The sequence below is a fragment of the Neoarius graeffei genome, chromosome 16 (genome assembly GCF_027579695.1).
Source record: "Neoarius graeffei isolate fNeoGra1 chromosome 16, fNeoGra1.pri, whole genome shotgun sequence".
Lineage (NCBI taxonomy): Eukaryota > Metazoa > Chordata > Actinopteri > Siluriformes > Ariidae > Neoarius > Neoarius graeffei.
Window position 1 is genome coordinate 30,044,137 of NC_083584.1, and position 26,514 is coordinate 30,070,650.

General features: G+C 45.4%; 1 protein-coding gene across 2 annotated transcripts in view; it reads right to left on the reverse strand.

Annotated features, from left to right (window-relative positions):
* Positions 1-26,514, reverse strand: part of vps50 (VPS50 EARP/GARPII complex subunit) — a 457,944-nt gene that overhangs the window by 369,845 nt on the left and 61,585 nt on the right. For both annotated transcript variants that reach the window (XM_060942755.1, XM_060942754.1), the window contains exon 5: positions 20,857-20,910. In XM_060942755.1, coding sequence (XP_060798738.1) covers positions 20,857-20,910 — 54 coding nt within the window. The remainder of the gene's footprint in view (positions 1-20,856; positions 20,911-26,514) is intronic.

Consider the following 26,514-nt stretch of genomic DNA (forward strand, 5'->3'; position numbering starts at 1 on the left):
CATGAGAGGCCGAAGAAAGAAGCCCCTGCTTCAAAATCAACACCTTCAAGCTTGACTAATGTAGGTTGAATTGGGATTAATTAAATTATAAATTATGTGATAATTGATAATTAAATTAATCAATTTATAAATAAAGATCAGTCTCATAAAATCTTAAATTATTAATCTTAACACTCACCGTGAATGGTTACATTCAAGATTAATGGTAGCTCTGTATTAGATGGGAAACCCAGTTGTATACAAAAGCTAAATTCTGAAGGAAAAAGGAGTTCTAAATAGTTGACCTTGTGAATAAACAACAGGAACAAGTAAAATGCAATTCAATTTTATTAGCTTTTATTTGTCTACTACTCACTAATAATAATAAACTCAAAATACATTCAATGTCAGCAAAGGTAATAACAAGACAAAACAATGGAACAATTACACCTGGACTATAAATTTGAGGGAAAGAGAGAGAGAAAGAGATAGAAGGAAAAAAAAAGAAAAGAATCCCTTGTGTGTGCGTGTGTGTGAGGCTAGGGCAAGCCGATGCGTGTGTGTGTGTGTGTGTGTGACCTAGCTTGTCGTTAGCTAAAACAAAGGAATGTTAGCTAAAACAAAGGAATGTTAGCTAAATAGAACAAAGGATTAGCTCTGTGGCTAATGTGTGCTTTGTGTAGGTATCTGTGGGCAGATGCTAATGCTAGCCACTCTGGCAATGCTTAAACAAAATGGCGGTCAGTGCCTAGGTGTCGTATCACAGGTAACTCAATGAGGAAGGTATCAAAATGGCGTCGGAAAAATGGCGCCTGCAGGCCTAGTCGAGAACACAAGCCTACCAGCTAGCGTATCACCCTGAGGTAGCTAGCAATAAGTTGCTAAGGAGAATCTGACCACGCTACAGCTGGATCCAAACACTGCACTTAACAACAATTTCCAACAGACTATCTAAGCAAAGAACTCAACGCGAGAGAGAGAGAGAGAGAGAGAGAAAGAGTGTGAGAGAGTGTGTATATGTGTTGGATGGAGAGAACTAGGCCTTGTAGCGGTCTAGCCTCGGAGCTTAAAATAACAAACTTGTCGCTGCGCTGCTAATCAGATAGGGAAGCTAGCAATGGAGTTAAGGAAAGATATCATGCAAGATACCCTGTCTAACAAGTTCAAAGAAAAAAAAACAGAACCAAAACAAACAATAAAAACAAACAAACACCTTCCGTGTCTGAGCGGGTATGCTAAACAGCTCAAAGCTTAAACATGACCCTAACAACCATCTGAATAAGCTACAAATTAAAAATTTGCCCAAGTGCCTACTCAATGCGATGGAAGTTCTTTCTCCGATGTCCGCGCTGAGGGTCGCAGTCCGAGGAGAGGAGGTTAGCGGCGCGTTGCGTCCAACCGCGGCTAACGAAGCAGGGAGATGAAGGCCTAGCTGGCCCACGGTGCTTCAGGAGAAACCTCCGGTGATGCGTCGACGAGAAAAAGGCTGAGAGGAGCGAAGCTGTCCGCAAATGCCTCTTAGCGTGGAAAACTACTTAACTGTAGTTAAACTTTGCAAAGGTTTAGAATCGAAACCACTATATCGCTGAAACTTAGCGGGTCGTTCAAAAGTTCGGCCGAAACTAATTTGAACAGGCTGTTCTCAGACAATAGCGGTTAGTCTCAACACTGTAGCTTGCGTGCCTACAGTCCGTCCGACCACTCCAGTAGTCAGAACATGAGAGAGCGAATCGAGGCGCTCTCGATACAGTTAAAGCAGTTCCACTTCACGTCACATCCGGGTGGAGCGCGCAAGGAAATTGTGGGATCGTTATAGGGGGCGCTGGCGAGTTACCAACATTCCCCCCTTGGCCATAGGCGCTGAAAGGAGTGATACCCTATGGGCACATGGTGTTTAGTCTGCGACCCACGGTCCCTAGTAATCCACAATGAGGTAGTTCCACAATGAGGTAGTTCCAAGGGTCCTTTCTGTGAAAAGTCTTTCAGACACAGTTCAACAGTTCAATTCATTTCATACAGTCCATAAGATGCATAGGCACTTGGGCATGAAAGCATAGGCACTTGGACATGAAAACAATTACACTATGGCTACTTAACTACCTTCTACATACAATATTTCACACAGCAAACAAAAATAATCAAAACTCCATAAAGGAAAATGGAAAAGAGGGGTTAGTTAGCGTGTTAGCAAGCCTACTTCTTCAAGAAAGTTAGTGGAGGCCTTAGGCCTGATGGAGAATCGGACAATGCCACGATCTAATTTCTCAGGTGCGTAGATCGTTTTGTCCAGTTTGCGGTGTAGTGTCAGTATGTACCTGTGTAGAGTGATGGCTATGAAGACTGTGATAACCCAACCGCTAGCTAGAAATCCCAGCGCAATTCGGCTTATTAAAGATCCTTGATCGGACGAAGGGTTTGCGCGGTTATTCAAGAAAGTGGTAGCGATGCCAGTGGGCTTAAGATCGAATTGCACGGTTTTGGTCCCTTCCAGCAGTAGTTGTGCTTGGAGGGTGGAGTTTATCTCAAGTTCGTGACCTGGGAAGGCATCGGGCATTTCTATCTCGGTCTCATACTGGTCAGCGCTAAGGTGATGGAGGGTGATGTCACCCACGTGAACAGTGGCTCCTAGTGGGACACTTAGGAGAGAGGTTTCGTTAGGGATCTTCATTCTAGTGGCAGTGTTATGTTGATCATATGATACCAGAATCTCAGTTTGGGGAGTGTTGATTAGCCACCGATTACCAGCTCTTTCTACTCTAGTTCCTATTCCTTCATCTTTAATAGACAATTTGCCTGCACACTTCTGCTCGGGGACTTTTGTCAATCCACAGAGACGGTCTGTGGTGTCTCGGATAAAGGGATTGCTGGGGCAGACCCAGTGGATATCTTTGGTAGAGATGCACATGTCTAAGTTAGGGACGAGGTAGATAGAGGGGTTGTCATCGTGATAGGCTATGGTGGGAGGTGTCTGCAAACGTACGTGTACGTCGTTGTTCCAGAAACCTACATTAAGGACAGATTTGATTCTGTATATGTTTTGCCGTTCAATAACGGGGAGATTGAGGATGAAGCCTATTTCTAGGTTTTGAGGGTTCACAAAAATGGGGATAGCACTGCCAAGACTATAAGCCAGATGAATCTGTGATGAGTAAACGTTAGTCGTGGTAGTAGATCGGAGTATGCTGTCAACCATGCTGAGGGGTATCAAATATGGTGGGATTTTACCTCCACTCAGGGTGCTGAGAGAGCTACTTACTTCTCTCATCAGGTCCTGCATTAGGTCTCGGATTACTCGGACGTACTTGACTTCGCTTCTCATGATTGCTGCTAGCCTGTCTACGGCATGTACTGTGTTCTTGATTAATGTAGAATGCATGTTAACGGTTAGTATGGTTCCCTGCAGGGTTTTGCCTAGGCCCTGCAGCTCCTCCTGTTGAGTTAGTAGTCTACCCTGGATTTCTGCAACATACAGGAGTTTGTTATTCCGATTTGAGTGGTAACAAGGGTGGTTACTTATAGATGCACGCTTATGGATTGAGAGGCATGCAACTAAGTTGGGCAGGCTATAACTTACTGTTTGTCCACCCCCCTATGGAGTGTGGACTGCTCAAAAAGCTTTATTTGGTTGCTATGGACCCATCTATACGAAGGCGCCTGGCTGGGCTTCGAAGTTTTGATGCGGTAGGCGACGGGGGACAGTTTACCGACGATTTCGAAAGGGCCGGACCAACGGGGTAAGAATTTCCTGGCTACTCCTACCGGTTTGGTGAAATTGAAGTATAGGACTCTGTCGCCTACTTCGTACTCACGGTGTGTCGCCTTTCTGTCGTAGTAAGCTTTCTGTCCTTTTGCACTCTTTTCGAGGTGTTCCTGGGCCCACGCAAATGTGGCCTGCAAGTGGCGTTGCAAGTCGGTGACGTACTGGTGTGCGGTGTACGCAGTGGCAACGCTTAGGTCCTCTGGTCGGTAGAGGAGGTGTAAGGGAAGAACCATTTCACGGCCAGTCATCATTTCGAACGGGGTGACTCCGGTGGTGCGGTGAGGAGTGGACCGAATGGCCATCAGCACCAGAGGGAGTTTGATGTCCCAATCTTTGCCATGGTGACTCACATACTTGCGAAGCATGCTCACGATGGTTTGGTTGGCGCGTTCGACCTGACCGGAAGACTGAGGATGATACGCGATGTGGAATTTTGCCTCGACTCCGAGCATCTCCCACAACACTCTCATGACCTCTGCGGTGAAATGAGTACCTCGGTCGGAATCAATGGATAGGGGCAAGCCCCAACGGCTGAACACATGGTTCATAAGAAGGAGAGCGGTGGTCTCTGCGGTTTCGTTTGGGGCGGGCAAGCATTCCACCCACTTCGTGAACGCGCAAGTGACGGTCAGGAGGTACTTATTACCTCGAGCTGATTTCGGCACCGGTCCGACCCAGTCTATCTGGAGATTAGACCAGGGGAATGAGATGCCTTTGCTTTGCAGTGGGGCGCGGTTCAACGGTTGGGCTGGTCGGAATTGGCAGCAAATCAAGCACCCTTTAACATACTCGGTAACGTCCTGAATCATGAAGGGCCAATAGACAATCTGTTGGAGTGTCTGGTAGGTCGCCTGAGCGTTCCTATGGCCCCCGCACGGGCTGTCGTGAGCGTACTGCAACATGACCCCCCTATGATCTGTGGGCACGACCCACCGGGGAGGTCCCTGGTTGCGTGGTGTGTACACCAGGAGTCCTTTCTCGAGTTTTAAGCCGTTTTTGAGATTGTGAAGGTGATTTAAGTCTCGGGACTGTTGCAACTCTTGTGGGGAAATTGGGGACGCCACGGGGTCCGCAAGGAACTTACGGATTTGGTGGATCACGGGGTCCCTTTCCTGCATAGACACCAGGTCGGCATCCTGGGGCAGTCGGCCGAGTTGCACTGTTCCTGCTTGGGGTACTGCGTCAGTTTGACCTGCTCTAGCCTGTCGGCGAGTAATCGCGGTTACGTCATGGCGTGGCGTCTCGGGAAGCCATGGCGGCTGGAATTCCCAAAGGGGGCCGTCTACGGCTCCCGCTTTGGCGAGGCCATCTGCCTCATCGTTACCGACTTTGTCAGGTCCTGGGACTTGAGAATGTCCCTTCACCTTCTTCCAATAGACGCACATTCCCTGTTCGGTTACGAGTCGATCGCATGCTAGGAAGAGTTCGGAGTGTTTCACTTCCTTGCCCCTTGCATTTTTCATGTCCTGCACCTTCCACGAGGGAAAGTGTGAGACGAAGCTATGCCTGGCATAATTTGAATCAGAGCAGAGGACTAACCGCTTGATGTTCTCACGGGCAGCTTGTTGCAGGACGATGAGCACGGCTGCTACCTCCGCATATTGGCTAGTCTTAGCCCCGAGTCGGTGTTGGTATTTCCCTTGTATAGGGCCGTTCGCCCATACGATACCGACACCGGCTTGCACTTTGCATTCATGATGGAATGAGCATCCATCTATGTAAGCGGTGGGGAGGTCTTTGCAGACGTTCTCGTCATAGTAGTGGTGGTCGGAGGGGAGAGCAGGTACGGTTGTTAGTTCGGTTTGATCTGGACTATTCTCGCAGTCGCAATGCTGGCATTCCGCCAGCCCTCGGCCAAGCACCATCTTGTGGTTCTGGGCATACTTCACCTCGACGTCGTAGCCCTGTAGTGCCATCATCCAAGCTGCGATGCGACTGTTCGAAACTCTTCCCTCTCTCAGCCTCTGGCTGTTCAAGAACGAGACCGGTTGATGATTGGTCTCTATCACCACCTTCTGGCCACCAATGTAACTGCGAAAGTGTTCAACGGCCCAGACCGTGGCCAGCAGGGCTTTTTCGCAGTCTGAAAATTTAAACTCCACAGCACTGAGGGGCCGACTGGCGTATGCTACGACACGGCGATCTTTGTCATGCTGCTGTGACAGTGCAGCGCTCAGGCAGTGGGTGGAGAAACTAGCCTCCAAGAAGAACGGTTTGTCTTTGTCGGGATACGCGAGGCAGGGAGCGGAGCAGAGCTTCTGCTTCATGCTCTTGAACGCGAGTTCTTGAGGGTCACTCCACTGGAAGGGTTTATCCTTCCGGAGGAGCTCGGTGAGCGGTCGTGCTATGTCCGCGTAGTCCTCAATGAACTGTCGGGAGTAGTTGCAGACCCCTAAGAAGCTCCTGAGTTCGGGTACGTTGGATGGGGCTTTGATGTCTTGGATAGCCCGCACCCTCCCTGACTGGGGTTCAATGCCATCTGGCCCGACGCACAGTCCAACGTATTCAACTTTGGTGCGACACCACTGCCCTTTGGTGACAGAGAGCTTCGCTCCTGCTCTGGACAGCTGAGACAGAACATGGCGTATCTCTTCGAGGTGTGCATCAAAAGTCTGTGACCTAATGAGGATGTCATCGACATAGATCAAGTTGCCACGAGCTGCGGCATCGCTCATTGCCTTATGCAAGAAGATGTTGAATTCAGCGGGGGAGTTCGCGTAGCCGAACGGACATCGGTTGAAAGTTAGCTGGCGGTTCCCAAAGGAAAAGGCCAGCTTGTGCTGGTCAGCTGGATCCACGCGCATGGTCCAGAATCCACTCGCCACGTCGGCGGTGGAGAAGAACTTTGCACCCTTCACCTTGGCAAGTTCTTGATCCAGATGGATCATGGGCCATCTTGACAAGGGCACTTGCTTGTTCAGCTGCCTATAGTCAATGGTGAGACGCCACTTGCCGTTCGGTTTCAGCACCGGCCACAAGGGGGAGTTGTAAGTCGAGTTACACTCACGAATGATCTGCTTTTCCAGCAGAGTGTCCAGTGTTTCTTGTATTGAGTCGTATGCGGCTAACGGGATTTTGTATTGCCGCACGAACGTCGGTGGAGCGTTCGGATCTGTTGGGATTCGGACGGTGTGGATGTCCGTGACTCCGCAGTCATTGGAATCTCGCGCCCAGATCGCCTTGAAGTCGTAGAACAGTTCACGGAGCTGTCGTCTCTGGGCGTCCGTGGTCAGGCTGTCAGCTTTCACCAGCTGTTGTTGAACTTCTCGTTCAAAGCCTGGGTACGGTTCACCTAGAGCTGAATCAACGACCTCAGTTGCAGGGGTGTCGTTGCTCGATTGCGTGGCAAGAGCATACACCAGCATGTGTTTCGGGGTGTCAGTTTTGGTCATGACTATGCGCTCGTCGCAAAGCATGTCGTGAGGTTCGACGCGGATCATGTGGAAAGGAAGAGTGATCCAGGGAGGTTCCACTGGATCGGAATGAGTGTCCGGCGTTGGCAGCTCACCAATGACTGGAATGGTGAGTTCAAAGTCATGGAATGCCTGGTCTATCAGAAGGCCTAAAGGCCGACGGGCGGGGATCGTGATGGCGTCCCGCGTGGAGTTTTGAACCAGGAGGTAAGCGGAACGATGACTCACTTCAAGCAGCGGAGTCCCACACACGGCTAAATCGAGCTCCATGAAGAATCTGAGAGGCTGGAAGAACGCCTGGGGGCTACGAAACTGTTGGTCTTTCATGATGACCAGCTTAAGAGGGGAACCAGCAGTCCTAGCGGGAATGACAATGTCAAATTCGCTAGTGACATGGCAGGCTTGGGGAATCGTTTGTCCTGACCGCATTTGTTCCGGGTCAGCTTGGAACGGGTGCTTAGCAGCGTCGGCTTGGGTCCAGATGACCCGGTTGACTAGGTCCAGTTGGGCTCCCAGTCTGACCAAGATGTCTGCCCCAATGACCAGTGGGTCAGGAAGTCCGGGGACGACACTCAAGAAATGAAGGAATTCTCTCTGACCGATGGCGAGCGACACGGCGCAGACGCCTGTGGCTTTGATGGGGCTCTGGGGTTGTTCGGCTGACAGTAGCCGGTGGCTCTTCTGCACAAAGACAGGGGAAGGAGTGCTCTGACGCACTATGTCGAACCACGTTTGGCTGATGGCTGACTTCTCTGACCAAAGCGCTAACCTGACGCCAGGTGCCGTGACGCCGTTGACAGCAATGTTGCCAGATATCCAGGGGTAGTACCTGGTTGGGGCAGATTCGCCAAGAAAGCAAAGGAAAGACGGGTGGCCATCAAGCGCGTTGCGGTTGAGAAGAGTGTCGGTTGAGTTTGGTGCGTCTTGACTCGGCTCAGGGTGGAGCGGAGTGGTCTCGAGGTTCTCGGGGACCTGCCCTGACTCAGCTATCGGTGGAGTAGCCTCCACGCTAACTTCATCGCAACAGGCTCGATCGTGACGACGAGGATCTGGGGTCTGTGGGGACGCGACCTGGGCCCACAGTTGCCCACGACGACAGTCAATGAGGGGCGCTAGCCTATCTAGTAGGTCTTGGCCAATGAGGAACGGTTCTACCCCAACAGAGCAGATGTAAGTGGGGTGAGTGATGGACATGCCCTGGAAGGTGAGTTCTAACCATGCAATGGTTGTTACTGGGGCTTGATTCTGGGTGAAGCTAACCAAGTTGACGTCACAACGTTCGGTTCTGATGGGTCTACCTTGCGCGCGCCGCGCATCAGAAACCTCTGCGAAGACTTTGGAACACATCAGGGTGATTTTTGACCCGGTATCTAAGAGAGCTTGGAGGGAAACGTTGCCTTCTACCACAACTGGGGTATAGATACGCTTGGCGTTGCCTTTCCTAACCAAATCTCCAAGAAACTGCGTCAGGGGTGCATCCTGCGGGTCAGGCTTCACTAACGGAGGGGGTGGTTTCAACTCATCGCTGCCTATTGGGCAGGGGTCCTTTCCCCACCCCACGAGGTAGACACGCGGTGGTGGTGGGGATGGGTCCCGGCCTAGTCATGCTGACGGTTCGTCCCTGTCCTTGCTCGGCTTGCCCTTCCTGTTCTTATTGCTCAGCAGTTGTTTAACTCGTGCTAATTCGGTCCTCAGTTCTGCCATCCCAAGCGGCTCTTGGTTGGCTTGTTTAATCCGTGCTAATTCAGCCCTCAGTTCTGCCATCCCAAGCGGCTCTTGGTTGGCTTGTTTAGCGGTAGCTAGCTTAGGGCTCCGCTCCCTTCGAGAGGAGTTGCGATGGGGCCTTGACTGTCCGCTATTCTGAGATTTAGGGCCGTGACTGCCAGGTTTGCGGTTACCTTGCCCTTTGGCGTTGGGGCCCTGTTCCCCCTTGGCTCCAGCTTGTCGAACTTTCCAGTTACCTTTGGGTTGACTCGACGTCTGGTGGCCGGGGTTTGGGTTCGCCCAAGGGGGCCCGCGGTTTGGGGCTTCATCCCCTTCTAGGCCTAAGGACTGACCTTCCTGCTCATATAGGCTGAGGACTCTGGGATCGTCCTCGTGGCGGTCTGTGGGTCGGACGAACGTCTCCCACGTTAGTTGTGCGGTGCGACGCATTTCTCTCATAGTATGGGGGCGCTGGCGACACGCGAGTGTTACTTGGTTACGGATGCACGGGTGAAGGTTATGGAGGAAGAGGGACTTGAAGTTGCGATCTTCCTCTAGCCCGGGCTCGCTTCTGCCCTGAAAGTACGCTGCGCGGAGCCGACGGTAGTACTCGCGAGGGTGTTCGCTTCGTTTCTGTCTGATCAGAATAGCACCCATCGTCGCAGCAGTCTCGTCCTCGTACAACGAGTATTCCTCTTTCAAGTACTTACGTATTTTCTTGTAGTTGTCGAGGACTGACTGCGGTAGGGTCTCAACGAATGCTCGTATGCCGCTACCTAAAGTTTTCCAGACTAGTCTGGCCTTTTCATGCGACGTAGCCTCTGGCAGGTCCAGGAGGCTACGCTCGATTTCCCGGAAATAATCATTAACGCTTCGGTGTCTATGATTTTCCGGCTCAAAACGCTCTATGTCTTTCGCAAGGACGTCGATTTGGCGGATCCTAGTTTTGCGTTCTGCGACGAGGCGTTTTGATTTTGACCCGTAGGGGTCCTCGCTGTCTTCGCTATTTGAGCTGCTCTCATATCGCCTATGTCTGCGTTTCGGCTTGTAGGCGGCCTCTCCGTCAGAGGAGTCTGAGGGTACGTAGCGCGGCGTTTTCTGCGGGCTAGAGGCTGCAGCGATATTGAAGCGCGAGGGGGTGTAGTGGGGAGTAAAGTAAAAACTCCCAGCGCCACGAGGTGGCGATCGTGCGACTTTCACGCGAGTTGAGCTTGAGTGCGGTGTCTGATCTACCGTTCTAAGCTCAGGTTCTTCCTCCTCCAGAGCGGAACTCTGTTCTTGGGAGGGTTTGGCCGATCCCTCATCTGAGCGACGTGCTTGCGTCACTTCTTCTCTGAGGTATTCTATTTCGCGCTTTAGTTCATCTTGTGTGGCTCTCAGGCCCACGAGGCTACTCTCCGCGCTTTCTGCTCTCCTTTGAGCTTCGGCCAGTTGTCGTTTTAGTGTTCTTTTCTCTTGTTCGAGGGTCATACACACATGTTCCATTTCCTTATAGTAGATCATGAACAATTTGGGTAGCCCTTCTGGGAGAGTCATAGTACGCTCCTTAAGTTCCCTAACGGCTATGTGTATTTCATCAAAGCGAGCCTTTTGGTCCAGATCACAGAAGTAATTTCTCCTATCCTCCGGGACTTGGCCTAAATCGCCTACAACGTCGAAGAGAGAGAGGAGGGGCCCTTCTGACTCCCTTGATGGGGAACGCGACATTTTGTTCGAAATGTATTAATTAACTTAAAGGAAATTAATACTAGGGGTTGATTAGGTTAGAATTTAATTTAATCCAAGTTGCTAAATAATTGATGTGGTTTCTTAGCTACTTTGTTTTCACTAATGTTTCACTTGTATTAATTAGCTCAATTAATAATTAGTTAACAATAATGATTATTATTATTAATAATATTAATTAAGTACTTGGATTAGATATTACTCTAATGTACTAATCAATTAAACCAGTTTATCAGCTAACTGTGGTTGGCAGCTGAATTTCAGTTCTGTGATTAACACACTGTTAATGATTCACCATTAAAGTCATCTGTGTTATACCTTGGCAGTTGATTTTGGGTATACAGCAGTTTACAAGTTATTGTTGAGAAATTCACAAGGTCATTAAACTATGCCTCACACGGGGCACCACTTTAATGTAGGTTGAATTGGGATTAATTAAATTATAAATTATGTGATAATTGATAATTAAATTAATCAATTTATAAATAAAGATCAGTCTCATAAAATCTTAAATTATTAATCTTAACACTCACCGTGAATGGTTACATTCAAGATTAATGGTAGCTCTGTATTAGATGGGAAACCCAGTTGTATACAAAAGCTAAATTCTGAAGGAAAAAGGAGTTCTAAATAGTTGACCTTGTGAATAAACAACAGGAACAAGTAAAATGCAATTCAATTTTATTAGCTTTTATTTGTCTACTACTCACTAATAATAATAAACTCAAAATACATTCAATGTCAGCAAAGGTAATAACAAGACAAAACAATGGAACAATTACACCTGGACTATAAATTTGAGGGAAAGAGAGAGAGAAAGAGATAGAAGGAAAAAAAAAGAAAAGAATCCCTTGTGTGTGCGTGTGTGTGAGGCTAGGGCAAGCCGATGCGTGTGTGTGTGTGTGTGTGTGACCTAGCTTGTCGTTAGCTAAAACAAAGGAATGTTAGCTAAAACAAAGGAATGTTAGCTAAATAGAACAAAGGATTAGCTCTGTGGCTAATGTGTGCTTTGTGTAGGTATCTGTGGGCAGATGCTAATGCTAGCCACTCTGGCAATGCTTAAACAAAATGGCGGTCAGTGCCTAGGTGTCGTATCACAGGTAACTCAATGAGGAAGGTATCAAAATGGCGTCGGAAAAATGGCGCCTGCAGGCCTAGTCGAGAACACAAGCCTACCAGCTAGCGTATCACCCTGAGGTAGCTAGCAATAAGTTGCTAAGGAGAATCTGACCACGCTACAGCTGGATCCAAACACTGCACTTAACAACAATTTCCAACAGACTATCTAAGCAAAGAACTCAACGCGAGAGAGAGAGAGAGAGAGAAAGAGTGTGAGAGAGTGTGTATATGTGTTGGATGGAGAGAACTAGGCCTTGTAGCGGTCTAGCCTCGGAGCTTAAAATAACAAACTTGTCGCTGCGCTGCTAATCAGATAGGGAAGCTAGCAATGGAGTTAAGGAAAGATATCATGCAAGATACCCTGTCTAACAAGTTCAAAGAAAAAAAAACAGAACCAAAACAAACAATAAAAACAAACAAACACCTTCCGTGTCTGAGCGGGTATGCTAAACAGCTCAAAGCTTAAACATGACCCTAACAACCATCTGAATAAGCTACAAATTAAAAATTTGCCCAAGTGCCTACTCAATGCGATGGAAGTTCTTTCTCCGATGTCCGCGCTGAGGGTCGCAGTCCGAGGAGAGGAGGTTAGCGGCGCGTTGCGTCCAACCGCGGCTAACGAAGCAGGGAGATGAAGGCCTAGCTGGCCCACGGTGCTTCAGGAGAAACCTCCGGTGATGCGTCGACGAGAAAAAGGCTGAGAGGAGCGAAGCTGTCCGCAAATGCCTCTTAGCGTGGAAAACTACTTAACTGTAGTTAAACTTTGCAAAGGTTTAGAATCGAAACCACTATATCGCTGAAACTTAGCGGGTCGTTCAAAAGTTCGGCCGAAACTAATTTGAACAGGCTGTTCTCAGACAATAGCGGTTAGTCTCAACACTGTAGCTTGCGTGCCTACAGTCCGTCCGACCACTCCAGTAGTCAGAACATGAGAGAGCGAATCGAGGCGCTCTCGATACAGTTAAAGCAGTTCCACTTCACGTCACATCCGGGTGGAGCGCGCAAGGAAATTGTGGGATCGTTATAGGGGGCGCTGGCGAGTTACCAACACTAATGTTTGCAGCGGACCACACGAACAAAGAAAAAGCCTTCTGGAGGAAAGTCTTATAGTCAGATGAGACAAAGAGTTGTTTGGCCACAATGATCAGAGGTATAAAGGAACACTGTACCAGCTGTTAATCATGCTGTGGGCCCGTTTTGCTGCCAGTGGAACTGGTGCATTGCACAATGTGGATGAAATTGTGAAGGAGGTTGTACCTCAGAATACTTCAGCAGAACCTCAAAGCATCAGAAACTTGGACCTCGATGGGTGTTCCAACAGGACAGTGATCCCAAACACACACCAAAGCTGGTTGGAGAATGGATAAAGCAAGCTAAAGCTTAAAACAAGACTTGACCTCAATCCTATCGAAAATACGTGGACTGTGCTTTAAAGTCGGGTCTGTGTCAGGAAACACAAAAATTTAATTGAACTTTCCTGATTCCACCTAGAGGAGCGGCGAAATATCCAACCATAATTCTGCCAGAAGCTTGTTGATGGCTACCAAAAGCATCTGGTCAAGTTGAAACTTGCTATGGGACATTTAACAAAGAGTTGTGTTGTACAGTGTTTCCGCTGGCGCTCGTCACACTAATCATTGATGAGCATAATCCATCAGCGACGAAGCGAAAATTACTAACATTCATCACAGTGACGAATGTATTTGTCATCTTTATCAGTAAGTCATCTTTTCTAGAAATCCCTCCACCTGCCAAAATCCAACCCCAGTGGACAGACGGCAGGAAGCCAAAGTGTAAACTATGAGCAAGTGCTTGTGACCAATAAAAAAAAAAAAAAAAAGACTACACATAACGACCAAATGAGCACCAAGCTTTTGACCAGTTGCAATGCGTTTTAATCGGCCTGGTGTGGTGGTGTAATCATCTCTGCATGAACCAAACAATAGCGCAGTCTAAGCCGACAGTTTTTTTGGGGCAGGTTTCTTCAAGCACTGAAGATGACTTAAGGGCAGAAACAGCCACAGGGGAGGCACACTCAGAGCCCCGATCGTGGCCCACAGCACATCGGGCAGTGTCGGTAATACAGGGGTCAGTTTAAAATTTTTTATTAATTATTAAAAAAAAAAAAGCCATAATGAAAGCGCCGTCAACCAGCAAGTGACTGAAGGGAGTTACGTTTCAGGCGGCGTGGCGTGTTGAGTTCCCGTGGCGAACGCATGATGGAAAAATGGTGTCATGGAGTCATTCTGTGTTCGGTTCGTAAATCACCAGGAAATTCTGATTCCCTCACCGTTGGTTGTTCCAAGATTCTTCTCAACTCTGTTCAATTGTAAATCGAGTTTTGTGTTGAAGTAAAGACTAAAGGGAGTCCTCATACCTCTTTTGAATAATCCCATGCTAAAATAACCTGAAGTAAGCTCAAACTAAAGAGGTTTATTTTAGCTTGATGGTGCACAGGCTGCCCAAAATCAAGTCTTTTTTTTTTTTTTTTTAAATCAGAGGCTGGAGTGGAGCCTAAATTTTATATGTAATGGAGAGGCCTGTACAAATATTTGAATTGTACCAGTTTGGTTGGTATAAACCTGTATTAAAGGAACAGTCCACCGTACTTCCATAATGAAATATGCTCTTATCTGAATTGAGACGAGCTGCTCCGTACCTCTCCGAGCTTTGCGCGACCTCCCAGTCAGTCAGACGCAGTCAGACGCGCTGTCACTCCTGTTAGCAATGTAGCTAGGCTCAGCATGGCCAATGGTATTTTTTGGGGCTGTAGTTAGATGCGACCAAACTCTTCCACGTTTTTCCTGTTTACATAGGTTTATATGACCAGTGATATGAAACAAGTTCAGTTACACAAATTGAAACGTAGCGATTTTCTATGCTATGGAAAGTCCGCACTATAACGATAGTCGTACTAACACCTTCTGCGCGCTTCGACAGCGCATTGATATCTGAGCTCCGTATCAATGCGCTGCCGAAGCGCGCAGAAGTTTCAATTTGTGTAACTGAACTTGTTTCATGTCACTGGTCATATAAACCTATGTAAACAGGAAAAACGTGGAAGAGTTTGGTCGCATCTAACTACAGCCCCAAAAAATATCATTGGCCATACTGAGCCTAGCTACATTGCTAACAGGAGTGACAGCGCGTCTGACTGACTGGGAGGTCGCGCAAAGCTCGGAGAGGTACGGAGCAGCTCGTCTCAATTCAGATAAGAGCATATTTCATTATGGAAGTACGGTGGACTGTTCCTTTAAGTGCACTTTTATAAGTCGGGAACTAAGAAAAAAAATACAGACTACGAAAAAGTGAAGAATGCTTCTTTGACTTTATTTTCTAAGGAAAAAAAGTGGAGAATATTTTTCAGAACCCAGGGGGAGTGCGAGTTGTATGAATATTTTTGACCCTGTATGTATACTTTTGGTTTTTTTCTATTAAAGATGCTCCAATCATTCAGAAATCAGTGAAAGCCCAATATTGCCATGACATCCATGTCCATGATGACATTCATGTCTCTGTATGTAAATTTCCGACCGCAATTATCCAAATTAAAATGAAACAAAACTTAATTATGGGACAAGCCGGCATAATAATCTCAGCAGGCTGGTCTTCCCACTGGACTCTTTTAGTTAGACACAAAAAATGGACTAATTACCCAACAGACAAGTGCGCTGCCCACTAGCAAGTTAATTCACTTGGCAACTTTCCAGAGAGCAGTTTAAAAAAAAAATTTTTTTTCAAACGACACAGGGTTGGAAATACAGCTTGCTTTCATTTATGTGTAAATAAAGCTCAGATTTTCTGCCAAGCGTTGTGTATGGAGAGGAATAATGTTTAAAGCTTTGGCTGTTGTATTTCCATATAACGTTAAAAAGATGAGTAACAGAGAAACCACTCATCCTGACAGCCAATTTCAGCAATCTACTAATCCGTCTGTAGGAGACACAAAGATTAATTCCTTCCCCTCCAGGCCAGAATCCACAAATCCACAGCGCAGAGTCTCAGGAGGAGAGCAAAAATCCAACCGCTTCCTGATCAAAGCCTGGCCAGTCTGGCCATGCAAAAGTCTGAGAAAAATATCCCAGAGTAATCCAGTGTGGGATGTGGGGGAGAAACAGGCTGAAGAGAACGCATGCAGCTCCTCAACTCTTTCTTCTCACACGACTTTAATCCCAAAGCACACGGATATTGTTCCCGAGATCAAAACGCACTCTCATTAACAGGTCTGTTAGCGGCACCGTCTATGAATCATAACGTGTGGGTTTACATTTCTACAAACATCATTTCATCAGTGCAGCCTGCAGCTGTGACAAAAGTCGGTGAACTTTTTATAAATTTCTTCATATAAATGAGCCCCAAATCATAAATCTAAAAAAACAAAAAACAAACCCAAGTGATAGAAAAAGCATACAAGTCCTTTAGCATAAAGGTGAAATAATACACGAGAAGTTCTCTCGAGGTGGGGATGTATCCGGAGTAGCCATTAAGCCTCGGTCACAACCGGCCGTACGTGCTCCTACGGTCGGTCTACGTGCAAAAAACGCACGGAGGGCGTGTGTGTGACGTGCTGATTTTCGAGCCGTAGACTGGCCGCAGAGGTTCTTTGTCATGTCAAACAAACTCTACGGGCGCTTACGTTTTTTTCAGGTTGCAAGACAAACTTACGGCCAACGTGCGTCTTTCTCCACGAAAAAAAAAAACGCAGCAATTTGGGAAACGCCAAAAATCGCACAGCCAAAAAATCGTACGTCCGGTTGTGACCTAGGCTTTAGGAGGCATTTTGCTCTAAACAAATGAACACAGTTCGTGTTTTGGACGTTTGGTTTGAATGAGCTCTTCAGGTCACACCACGGCATTGCAGTGGGTTTGAGGCTGAGAGGAAATTTCTGGTCTTGGTTTACTTTTTGGAACGCCATCATGTTGCATTGCTCTAACGCATATTTTAAACCACAAACTGTTGCTGACATTGTATGGTAGAATACTGACGGATCTTAAAATAATCAGTCCTCTATGGGAGTAACGCAACACCATTCTCTCGGTATCTGTATTAGTTTAGTGTTACAAGTATCTGGAACAGTACACAGATTTGGACTAGAAGCAAACATGATTTAGACTGAAAATGTTTTAACTATTATTATTATTATTATTATTATTATTAATACTAATAATAATAATAGTGAAACCTACCACTATATCCCTGGAAACACTGAGAAAGAAAAAAAAACCTGCGCAAAATATAACAAATTGGCGAACTTCTGTTTATAGTTGACAAAGTCATCTACTCATATTTTATCAGATTTACTTAACTCTTTACCCCTTAATGACGACATATGACAACCCCGTATATATCCCATAATGACGACATATGATGCCTCGTCTAAAACCTTGTCAAAACCTCGTCTTTAGACTTTTTTTCTTGTAAATATGTTCTCAGGGTGAACAGTATATACAGTACATATACAAGGGTGGCTGTAGCAACTGCTTTAAGGGGTAAAGAGTTAAAGCTATACTGCCTTTCAGATTTTTCAAGTGTAGGTCATAAAAAGAATTTTACCCAACACCCAATTATTTTGGTTTAGTGGACTGAAAACTACTGAATTCAAATCACAGATTTCCAATTTTATTATTATTTTTTTTTTATAGAACAGTGAATGAATTTCAGGCAATGTGGCCCTAAATTCTCCGCTATTTTTTCTTGCTTTACCATGACGCAATACAAGATACTACATCATGCATCACGTGGTGGGCTTTCCCTGTTCGCGCAAGGCATTGTGGGATACAAATTTGAAACAGGAGAGAAAAATGGAGGACGTGAGTGTGCGAATGAAACGTGAAAGACCGACTGCAGTAACGGAAAGTGAGAAGAAAAGACGTTATGTTGCGAAGGAAAGGAAACGCAGGACCAAACTAATAAATATCGGTGGTCAGCGAGCACCTCGGTGTGATCAGCTGTTCATTTAGCGACAGAATGATGGAACTGTCAGTGCACGGTCAAGGTAAACCTGTAGATGGCAGTAATGCAACACTGGATGCCAGCTGCCGTAAAACACGAAAGATGGGAAAAAAAAAGACAATTAAGGTAAGCGTGCACACGCGCGCATGGACTTCCTCTGTCGGCTTGACTGCACGACGCAAGTGATTTCATGCACATTATTTGCTCGGGAATCCCCTCAAATTAAATAACTTCCCAGCCACAGAATGGCCTGTTTTTGGGGGTTTTTTTTAGATATTACGGAAATAAACGTACATCACAATGACCAAATTTCAGAGGGAAGTACATTTCACCGATTTTATAAAATCAAAAGGCCGTCTAGCTTTAAGGTTTTTTTTTCAGAAATAACAAACTTTTGCTGGATAGAATCAAAATCTACAACAAAGATGGGATAACTGGTGATATGGTCATGATGACTGGTGTCCGTGAATGTGGATTCATCATATTTCTACACTGGCTATGTTTTGTCACTACTGAACTTTACTGGATTTTAAGACGTATGGCATTGTTGAGCGCAGACTTCTGACTAAGGCCAAATGCCATTTCTAGCAAATGTTAGCGAAAATGTAATTAAAATTTGTGGATCTGCTCCAAAATGCTATATGCTACATCCTTCCACCAAGTTTCACAGAAATCAGGCTGGGAGGTTTTGTGCCATCCCGCTTGTAGGCAGGCAGACAGACAAACTGCACACAAACAAAACAAAAACCATACCCTCCTTGGCAGAGGTAATACAATTTTTGTTCATCAAACGATACTTTTTGGAGACCCCAACAGAGCGATGCTGAACTGTGAGCAGTGTATAAGACTGTAAAAAAAAAAAAACTTTTAAAAGTATATTTTTTGTGAATTACAGGCCAGGATGTAGAGCGCTATGGTCTGTCTGTCTGTCTGCTGCCATCCTCATAGTTGAGGGCTGGCGATCCAGGAAGGCATCAACTAGCTTCCGTGTGATTATTGCACACCAAAGGGACCCAAACTCTCATCTGGTGGCAGGTACACATTTCATTTATTTGTTTATTTAGACGGGACAATGCGTATGAAACGAACACTGCATACATGAGATATGCAGTGTAAATACACCGGAATTAGCAAAAATGCTAAATTCCATCCGTAGTCCCCAAACAAGAAGGATAAAACACTTAACAATACAAGTTCATTTAAAAAAAAATAAAAAAAATCACCACAAAATCACAATAGACCAATAAATAAAAAAACAAAACCACACACACGACTGCACATATATCGGTTATATAAACGTATGAACAAACTCCCCTGTGCGTACAATATACAGTCACACGCACAACAGAGATCCCAGACTGAACATGATTACAGATGCTCACAGGTTTGTTTGTCTAAGATCCAATCCGCACCTATGGGCTATTTAGAGTAGCTAATTAAACTAATGGGGCGGCACGGTGATGTAGTGGTTAGCACTGTTGCCTCACAGCAAGAAGGTTCTGGGTTCGAGCCCAGTGGCTGACGGGAGCCTTTCTGTGTGGAGTTTGCAAATTCTCCCCGTGTCTGCGTGGGTTTCCTCTGGGTGTTCTGTTCCCCCCCCACAGTCCAAAGACATGCAGTTAGCTTAACTGGCTACTCTAAATTGTCCATTGATCAAGCTCGAAGAGGGATGGGCTATGGGAGGAAACCCACGCAGGCACGAGGAGAACGTGCAAACTCCACACAGAAAGGACCCCGTCTTTCAAAACGTCGGCCGCTGGACTCGAACCCAGAACCTTCTTGCTGGGAGGCAACACTGCTAATCACTGTGCTGCCAGAAATGTGTTTTTATTTTGGAGCGCAGAAAGACAGTGGTTGGGCTACCAGAATAAACCGACTGATTTAAAGGTGGGGTACGAGATTTTGGAATAACGGTTCCCGCAAGCCATATTTTGAAAAGAAACAAGCCCGCCTTCGCCATGCTCCCACCCCCCGCGTCTCGTTAAGGTAGAGAGCTTGGAAAAATAGCTCAAACTTTCTCATTTAAACTGTGTTTTCAGCCCCAATTTTCACTCCACACACAATTTTCTCAAAAGTAGTAGCCACACTTGTCCTGATTCACACAGTGTGTCTACCTACATGATAAGACTTGCAGTTTTTGAATGAGAAGCCTGAAAGTGAGGAGAGCACAGGCGCTCAGCCCCATAGACTGCCATTATAAACTTGGCAGAAAAGTCACTCGTTTTTAACTCGCTCTAGTGACCTCATTTTTTACACTACAGACAAGAAAAAATTACATCAGTGTGTTCAGGAGAGCCTTGTGGCACTCACTGTTAAAGATTTTTGTGAATATCTCCTTCCGTTTTCATGTAAATCCCCGTTGTTTGGAGGGAGCGCACTGAGGGAAAGCTGCCCTTTTTTCTCTGCTCAGCGGTTGGGGGAGGGGCTGCTCGCTCTCTCACACATATATACACAAACACACACACACACACACAGAAGGGCCGGGCTGCTCGCGGGCTTCAGTCTGATTGACGTGTCAGTATCCAATCATTTTGAGGTGGTACCTCGATATGATTGGATGGCGTTTTTCCTTTATTTTACACTGTAGACTGGATTAAAATATTTCGTTTTTGGGTCAAACCTCCTATTGTACTGTTTGCAACATGGGTGTGAGGAGCTTTTCAAGCAATATGGTAAAAATACTCCTGAAAAAAATCTCATACCCCACCTTTTAAAAAAAAAAAAAAAAAAAGGAATACCTATTCGTGTCTGTATTTGTATAAAACATTATTTGTTTTCAATTACATCCCTGTAAACTGTAGCGCTGAAGAAACTCCAGGTGACGTTTAGCAGTGGTTTGCTCTGTAGTAGATCCTCATAAGTACAGCATTTCTTTTAGATTTATAACGTACCCATGAACGGAGACTTTCAACTGCACGAGACCCTCCGTCTTCTGCATCAACCTCTATGGTGGATCTTAGAACTATTATTTATAATCTTTTCCATTCTTATAAAGCTTCAGCGACCTGCTTCAACCATTTTTTTAAACATGGCAGGACAAGTCTTGTCAGTGTCTGTCCAAACAGTAAACTGTGGCAGGGTAAATAGTTAAAAATATCCAGAAAAACAGCTAACAAAAAGGGTAGAAAAGCAGCAAACGCATTAAATTATGCTTTTTTTTTTTTTTTTTTTTTAAATGATGAGATGAAGACACGAACTCTTACCTTAACATAGGACGGCTGTTTCTCTAGAATAAGGTCAGCAACTTTTTTTGAAACCTACATGAACAGAAAATACAGGAACGATTAACATGGCATCCAGGAATATGATGAAAAACCTGAAGCATTTTAATGAACACTTATTTCCACCACAATTTTAGCACAAGCGCATCATCTTCCACATGATGGAGGAACATCTGTAAAAGCCCCTGGTGAAAAATACATGTGCTTTATTGTATTTAAAGTATATTCATATTTTCAATAGTATATTGAAAATGTACTTACACAAATTGTACTTTTTGTACATATATAAAAAACTATACTAACATCACACTTTCACGCTAACACTTGTAACACACTTTAAAATAATTATACTATATTACACTTTATAGAAATATATTATACTAAAATATACTAAGTGAAAGTTGTGTAATTTAGCACATAAAAGTACACTAAATACACTTCAAGTTGCACTTTTCTACAATTACAATTAAAATATATTTAGTACAAAATTAGTTGTACTAAATATATTTTAATTTTAATTTAAAAAAAAAAAAAATTAGTTGGGGCGGCACGGTGGTGTAGTGGTTAGCACTGTCGCCTCACAGCAAGAAGGTCCGGGTTCGAGCCCCGTGGCCGGCGAGGGCCTTTCTGTGTGGAGTTTGCATGTTCTCCCCGTGTCTGCGTGGGTTTCCTCCGGGTGCTCCGGTTTCCCCCACAGTCCAAAGACATGCAGGTTAGGTTAACTGGTGACTCTAAATTGAGCGTAGGTGTGAATGTGAGTGTGAATGGTTGTCTGTGTCTATGTGTCAGCCCTGTGATGACCTGGCGACTTGTCCAGGGTGTACCCCGCCTTTCGCCCGTAGTCAGCTGGGATAGGCTCCAGCTTGCCTGTGACCCTGTAGAACAGGATAAAGCGGCTAGAGATAATGAGACGAGGTTGTTCCAAAATAGCATGCCTCAAGTTAACTAATCATAAACACACTTGAAGTATATTGATGATTAGTGTGGCTTCAAGTACACAAAAGTATGCTAAATTTTAGTACACTTAACACATTTATTTTTCACCAGGGGCATCATGGCCCAATCCGGTCCTGAGCAGCTCAAGTTCTCAAAGTGGGGTCTGGATTTTAACAGTTAAAGAGGTCGGTAGCTGTAAACTCTTTGAGCACTCATGCCCTAGAGTCAATATCTGTCTCAGATGGCATACTTGTACATTTTATGTGATCACGGTGTTTAAAACTGGAAATCCGCTAAGACACGGTGTGCTAGAATTATCCTGATGTCGTATAACTTGTTAAAAAACAGAAGTGTGGACTTTCAGGCACTTTTTGAACTTGGTCAGCAGTGTGCTCCATGTACCAAATGGACTGAAGCTGTAAGAGGATACTACGGGGAAAAAAACACGACATGATGTACAAAGCAGAAGACCTAAACCCTTCTCTTCTCATGGAATTGCTTTCTTGATGGAATAGTTCTTTCTTCACTCAGCCTAAGACATCAATGCAGGCTTGTCCTAGTGTTCCAGTGAAGGTGACACTTTATTCTGACAAAGCCAGTCAAGTGTTATCTTCCAAAGCCATGACGAAGTCACGTGCTGATGATAAAAAGTTTCACTTGGATGGATGGTCTGAACATTGAGGTAAGACGTCCTGTGGAAGTGTACTGACAGGTTCACGTACCATACATGTCAACCTTTGGTCAATCAAACCTGCATAACCAACCTCCAAAATCCGTATTTCCCTTATAAAATCCGTATAAGATGCAAATTAAAATAATTTACCTAAAATTTGAATGATAATTAACAATGATATATCCAAGTCACTTTTTATTCAATATTAATAACAATAAACCTTCAGAATGAATACAAAGCTCCAATGTTCGACAAAAACACAAAGTGTCACTCTAATGCAGTGGTCCCCAAACTACGGCCCGCGGGCCGGATACGGCCCGCCTCCACATTTTGCCCGGCCCCCTGAACAATACCAGAGATGCATTATGATTTTTTTTTCAGTCTGGCCGCGTGATCGCGACTTGTACATGCATAGAACGTAACATTCTATTCCACCCTTCTGCAGTCTGTGCCACATCTGAAACCCCTCCCTCAAAAAAAAAAAATCCTGGACACACCACTGTCAAATAACACGGAATAATGGCGAAAAGATTAGGTAAGAGAAAAATAGATTCAGAATGCAGGGTATTTAACCTGCAGTGGACAAACGATTATTTTTTTGTTCAATGCAAAGAAAAGGCTGTTTGTCTCATCTGTCAAGAGACAGTGGCTGTATTCAAAGAATACAATCTGCACCGACACTATGAATCCCGTCACGAAGACAAGTATGATAGCTTGCAAGGCCAAATGCGAGCAGACAAACTCTCAAAGCTAAAAAGTATACTGTTAGCTCAGCAGAACACATTTGTACGCCAAGCTCAGCTGAACCAGTCGTCTGTTCGAGCGAGCTTTCGGGTTGCTCAACTGATAGCTAGCAGCGGTAAACCTTTCACTGATGGAGAATTTGTCAAGAAATGTTTGAATGCTGTCGCGGAGGAGGTGTGTCCCGAGAAGAAAGATGTCTTTAATGCCGTGAGTCTGTCGGCGACTACAATCACAAGACGCATTGAAGAACTTGGGGGTAATGTATATGCCCAGCTGCAGCAGAAGACGAAAGAATATGACTTTTTTTCATTAGCACTGGATGACAGCACGGATGTGCAGGACACAGCGCAGCTGCTAATTTTTATTCGTGGAGTTAGCGCAAACTTTGAAATGTGCGAGGATCTGGCAGCCCTCCAAAGTCTCAAAGGGACTGCGACGGGGGAGGATATTTTTGGCAAAGTATGCCAAACCATGGAAGACTTGAACCTGGACTGGTCAAAGCTTGTTAGCATCACGACTGACGGAGCTCCTAGTATGGTGGGCGCGTCTCGGGGTCTGATCGGGCTCGTGAACCGGGAGATGGAAGAACGGGGTCTTACCGCCCCGCTATAAGTCCACTGCCTAATTCACCAGCAAGCACTGTGCTGCAAAGTGTTGAAGTGGGATTCTGTCATGAAGGTTGTGGCGTCATGCATAAACTTCATCAGGGCAAAGGGACTTAAACACAGGCAGTTCCAACAATTCCGGTCTGAACTACACAGAGGTCAGATCTTTGAGCCGTGGCAGAGTTTTGAGGCATTTTTACGAGCTGCTACCTGAGATAAACGCATTTCTTCATTCAAAAGACAAAACGGTCCCCGAGCTGATCGACCCAGAATGGAAATGGCACCTAGCATTTTTAACAGACGTGACAGAAATACTGAACAGCCTTAACTTGCAGCTACAAGGCCAAGGGAAACTAATCTGCGACATGTATTCCCACATAAAAGCATGTGAGGTGAAACTAGCGCTGCTTTTGGATCAAGTGAAAAACAACAACTTCATCCATCTTCCTGCTACCCAAAACCTCTCTGCAGAGAACCCAGCGGTCCCGTTCCCAGCTGAAAAGTGTGTGGAAGCACTGGAAATGCTGAAGGCGGAGTTCGGTGTGCGATTCCGTGAACTACATGTTAATGCAAAAGATATCCGCCTTTTCCAGAACCCCTTTGTTTCCAACATTGATGAAGCCCAGCCTTCTTATCAGTTTGAATTGGCCGAGTTACAGAACTGTGATGCCCTGAAAGATGCATTCAAGCCCAACAGTCTCATTGACTTCTATGCCGCCCTCCCAAACAACACGTACCCAAACATTAAAAAACACGCAATGAAGATGTCCACAGTTTTTGGCAGCACGTATATCTGTGAGCAAACCTTTTCACGCATGAACCACCTGAAAACTCCGATGAGATCAAGATTGACAGATGAACATCTCCATCAGTGTTTGAGACTTGCTGTGACTAAAATGGAACCTGACATTGAACTTCTCACCAGCCAGATGCAGGCCCACAGTTCACACTGATGAACATATATAGGTAAGCTTACTTTTCTGACTTGAATGAGCCATTCTGAGCACAAACAAATATAATCATAATGAAATCTACTGAGATAAAATCCGTTCTACAATCATACTGGTAGTGAAATGTATTGTGTTGGTAGGTGTTGGTATCAGTTCGGTTTCATAGCCTGCTTGCTTTCTGGTTTTCAGAGTGAAGTTGATGAGAGAGAGCTGCAAACAGTTGTGTCTACAAGAAAGTTAATGTTCCATGGTCTTTTTTTCTGTGAAAAACTTGAAAAGGGGGCGGCACGGTGGTGTAGTGGTTAGCGCTGTCGCCTCACAGCAAGAAGGTCCTGGGTTCGAGCCCCGTGGCCGGCGAGGGCCTTTCTGTGTGGAGTTTGCATGTTCTCCCCGTGTCCGCGTGGGTTTCCTCCGGGTGCTCCGGTTTCCCCCACAGTCCAAAGACATGCAGGTTAGGTTAACTGGTGACTCTAAATTGACCGTAGGTGTGAATGTGAATGGTTGTCTGTGTCTATGTGTCAGCCCTGTGATGACCTGGCGACTTGTCCAGGGTGTACCCCGCCTTTCGCCCGTAGTCAGCTGGGATAGGCTCCAGCTTGCCTGCGACCCTGTAGAAGGATAAAGCGGCTAGAGATAATGAGATGAGATGAGAAACTTGAAAAGGGTTATTTGGTTATTATTTCATAAATAGTGTTATTTATTTCATTAATAATGTTATTATTTATTTTCTGATTTTTTTTCCTGTCAAGATCCCAGAAAGGGCTAATTTTTGGTTGTGTGTGGCTTTCTGGAAAACAATAAATGTTTACGTTTAGACACCTCTGCGATCGTCACACTTTTTGTTACAAACTGGCCCTGGCCCGCCGTCAGAGAAGGGAAAAGTTATTTGGCCCTCACAGGAAAAAGTTTGGGGACCCCTGCTCTAATGTTCTGAATTGTACTCCACGACAGCTTTTTTTTTTTTTTTAGCACTCTGCACCAATACCTCACTAGGCTGCATGTCACAGCAAGTGTCTGTGTTGATCTTGCCGGAGCGCCCATTCAGAATCTTTTCAGTCGCTAGTGAAAGTCGCTCATGTGGAAATACGCTTTTCAAACAAAATGTTACTTCCCGGTTGGCGGGATTCTCGCAATGCGGTGTGCGCATGATCAAAAGTGGAACGAAGTCCACAAGATAACGTGCGATTTCATAAGACTCTTTACTGGCTGGCTGTGCTTTCTGTGGTGTACAGTACGTTTGTAAATGTTATGAGCAATTCCAGCGTTATGGACGTGACACTTGAACTCAAAATGGCAACAAATGACCCAGTGCATGTTTTATTGTCTCCCAGTATTTAAACAGGTGTTGCATATTTTAAGGCTGTACCATACTGGAGAAGTGATAGAACAAGAACAATTCCCATAGCACATCTAGGGCATGCCAGAAAACGGCAATAAAAGATGCGTTATGGATGTGACAGAAAAAGTATCACTTTTCTTGGGTGACTGTACATTTTTATCAAACTCTGTGAAATCGTAAACCTAATGTCGAAATGGAGAGATCCATTTGATAGAGGGGTCCAAGGTGAATATTAAAAAATCTTTGTTTAAAATATTTTGTATTTCATGCAGAGTTTCGGAAGGAAAAGTCAGCGTTATGGATGTGACGAAATTCCGTTATGGATGTGACGCGTCTGAAATAGACATGGCATATGTTTAGAAAATCAGCAATTTAACCACCACAACCCTTTGA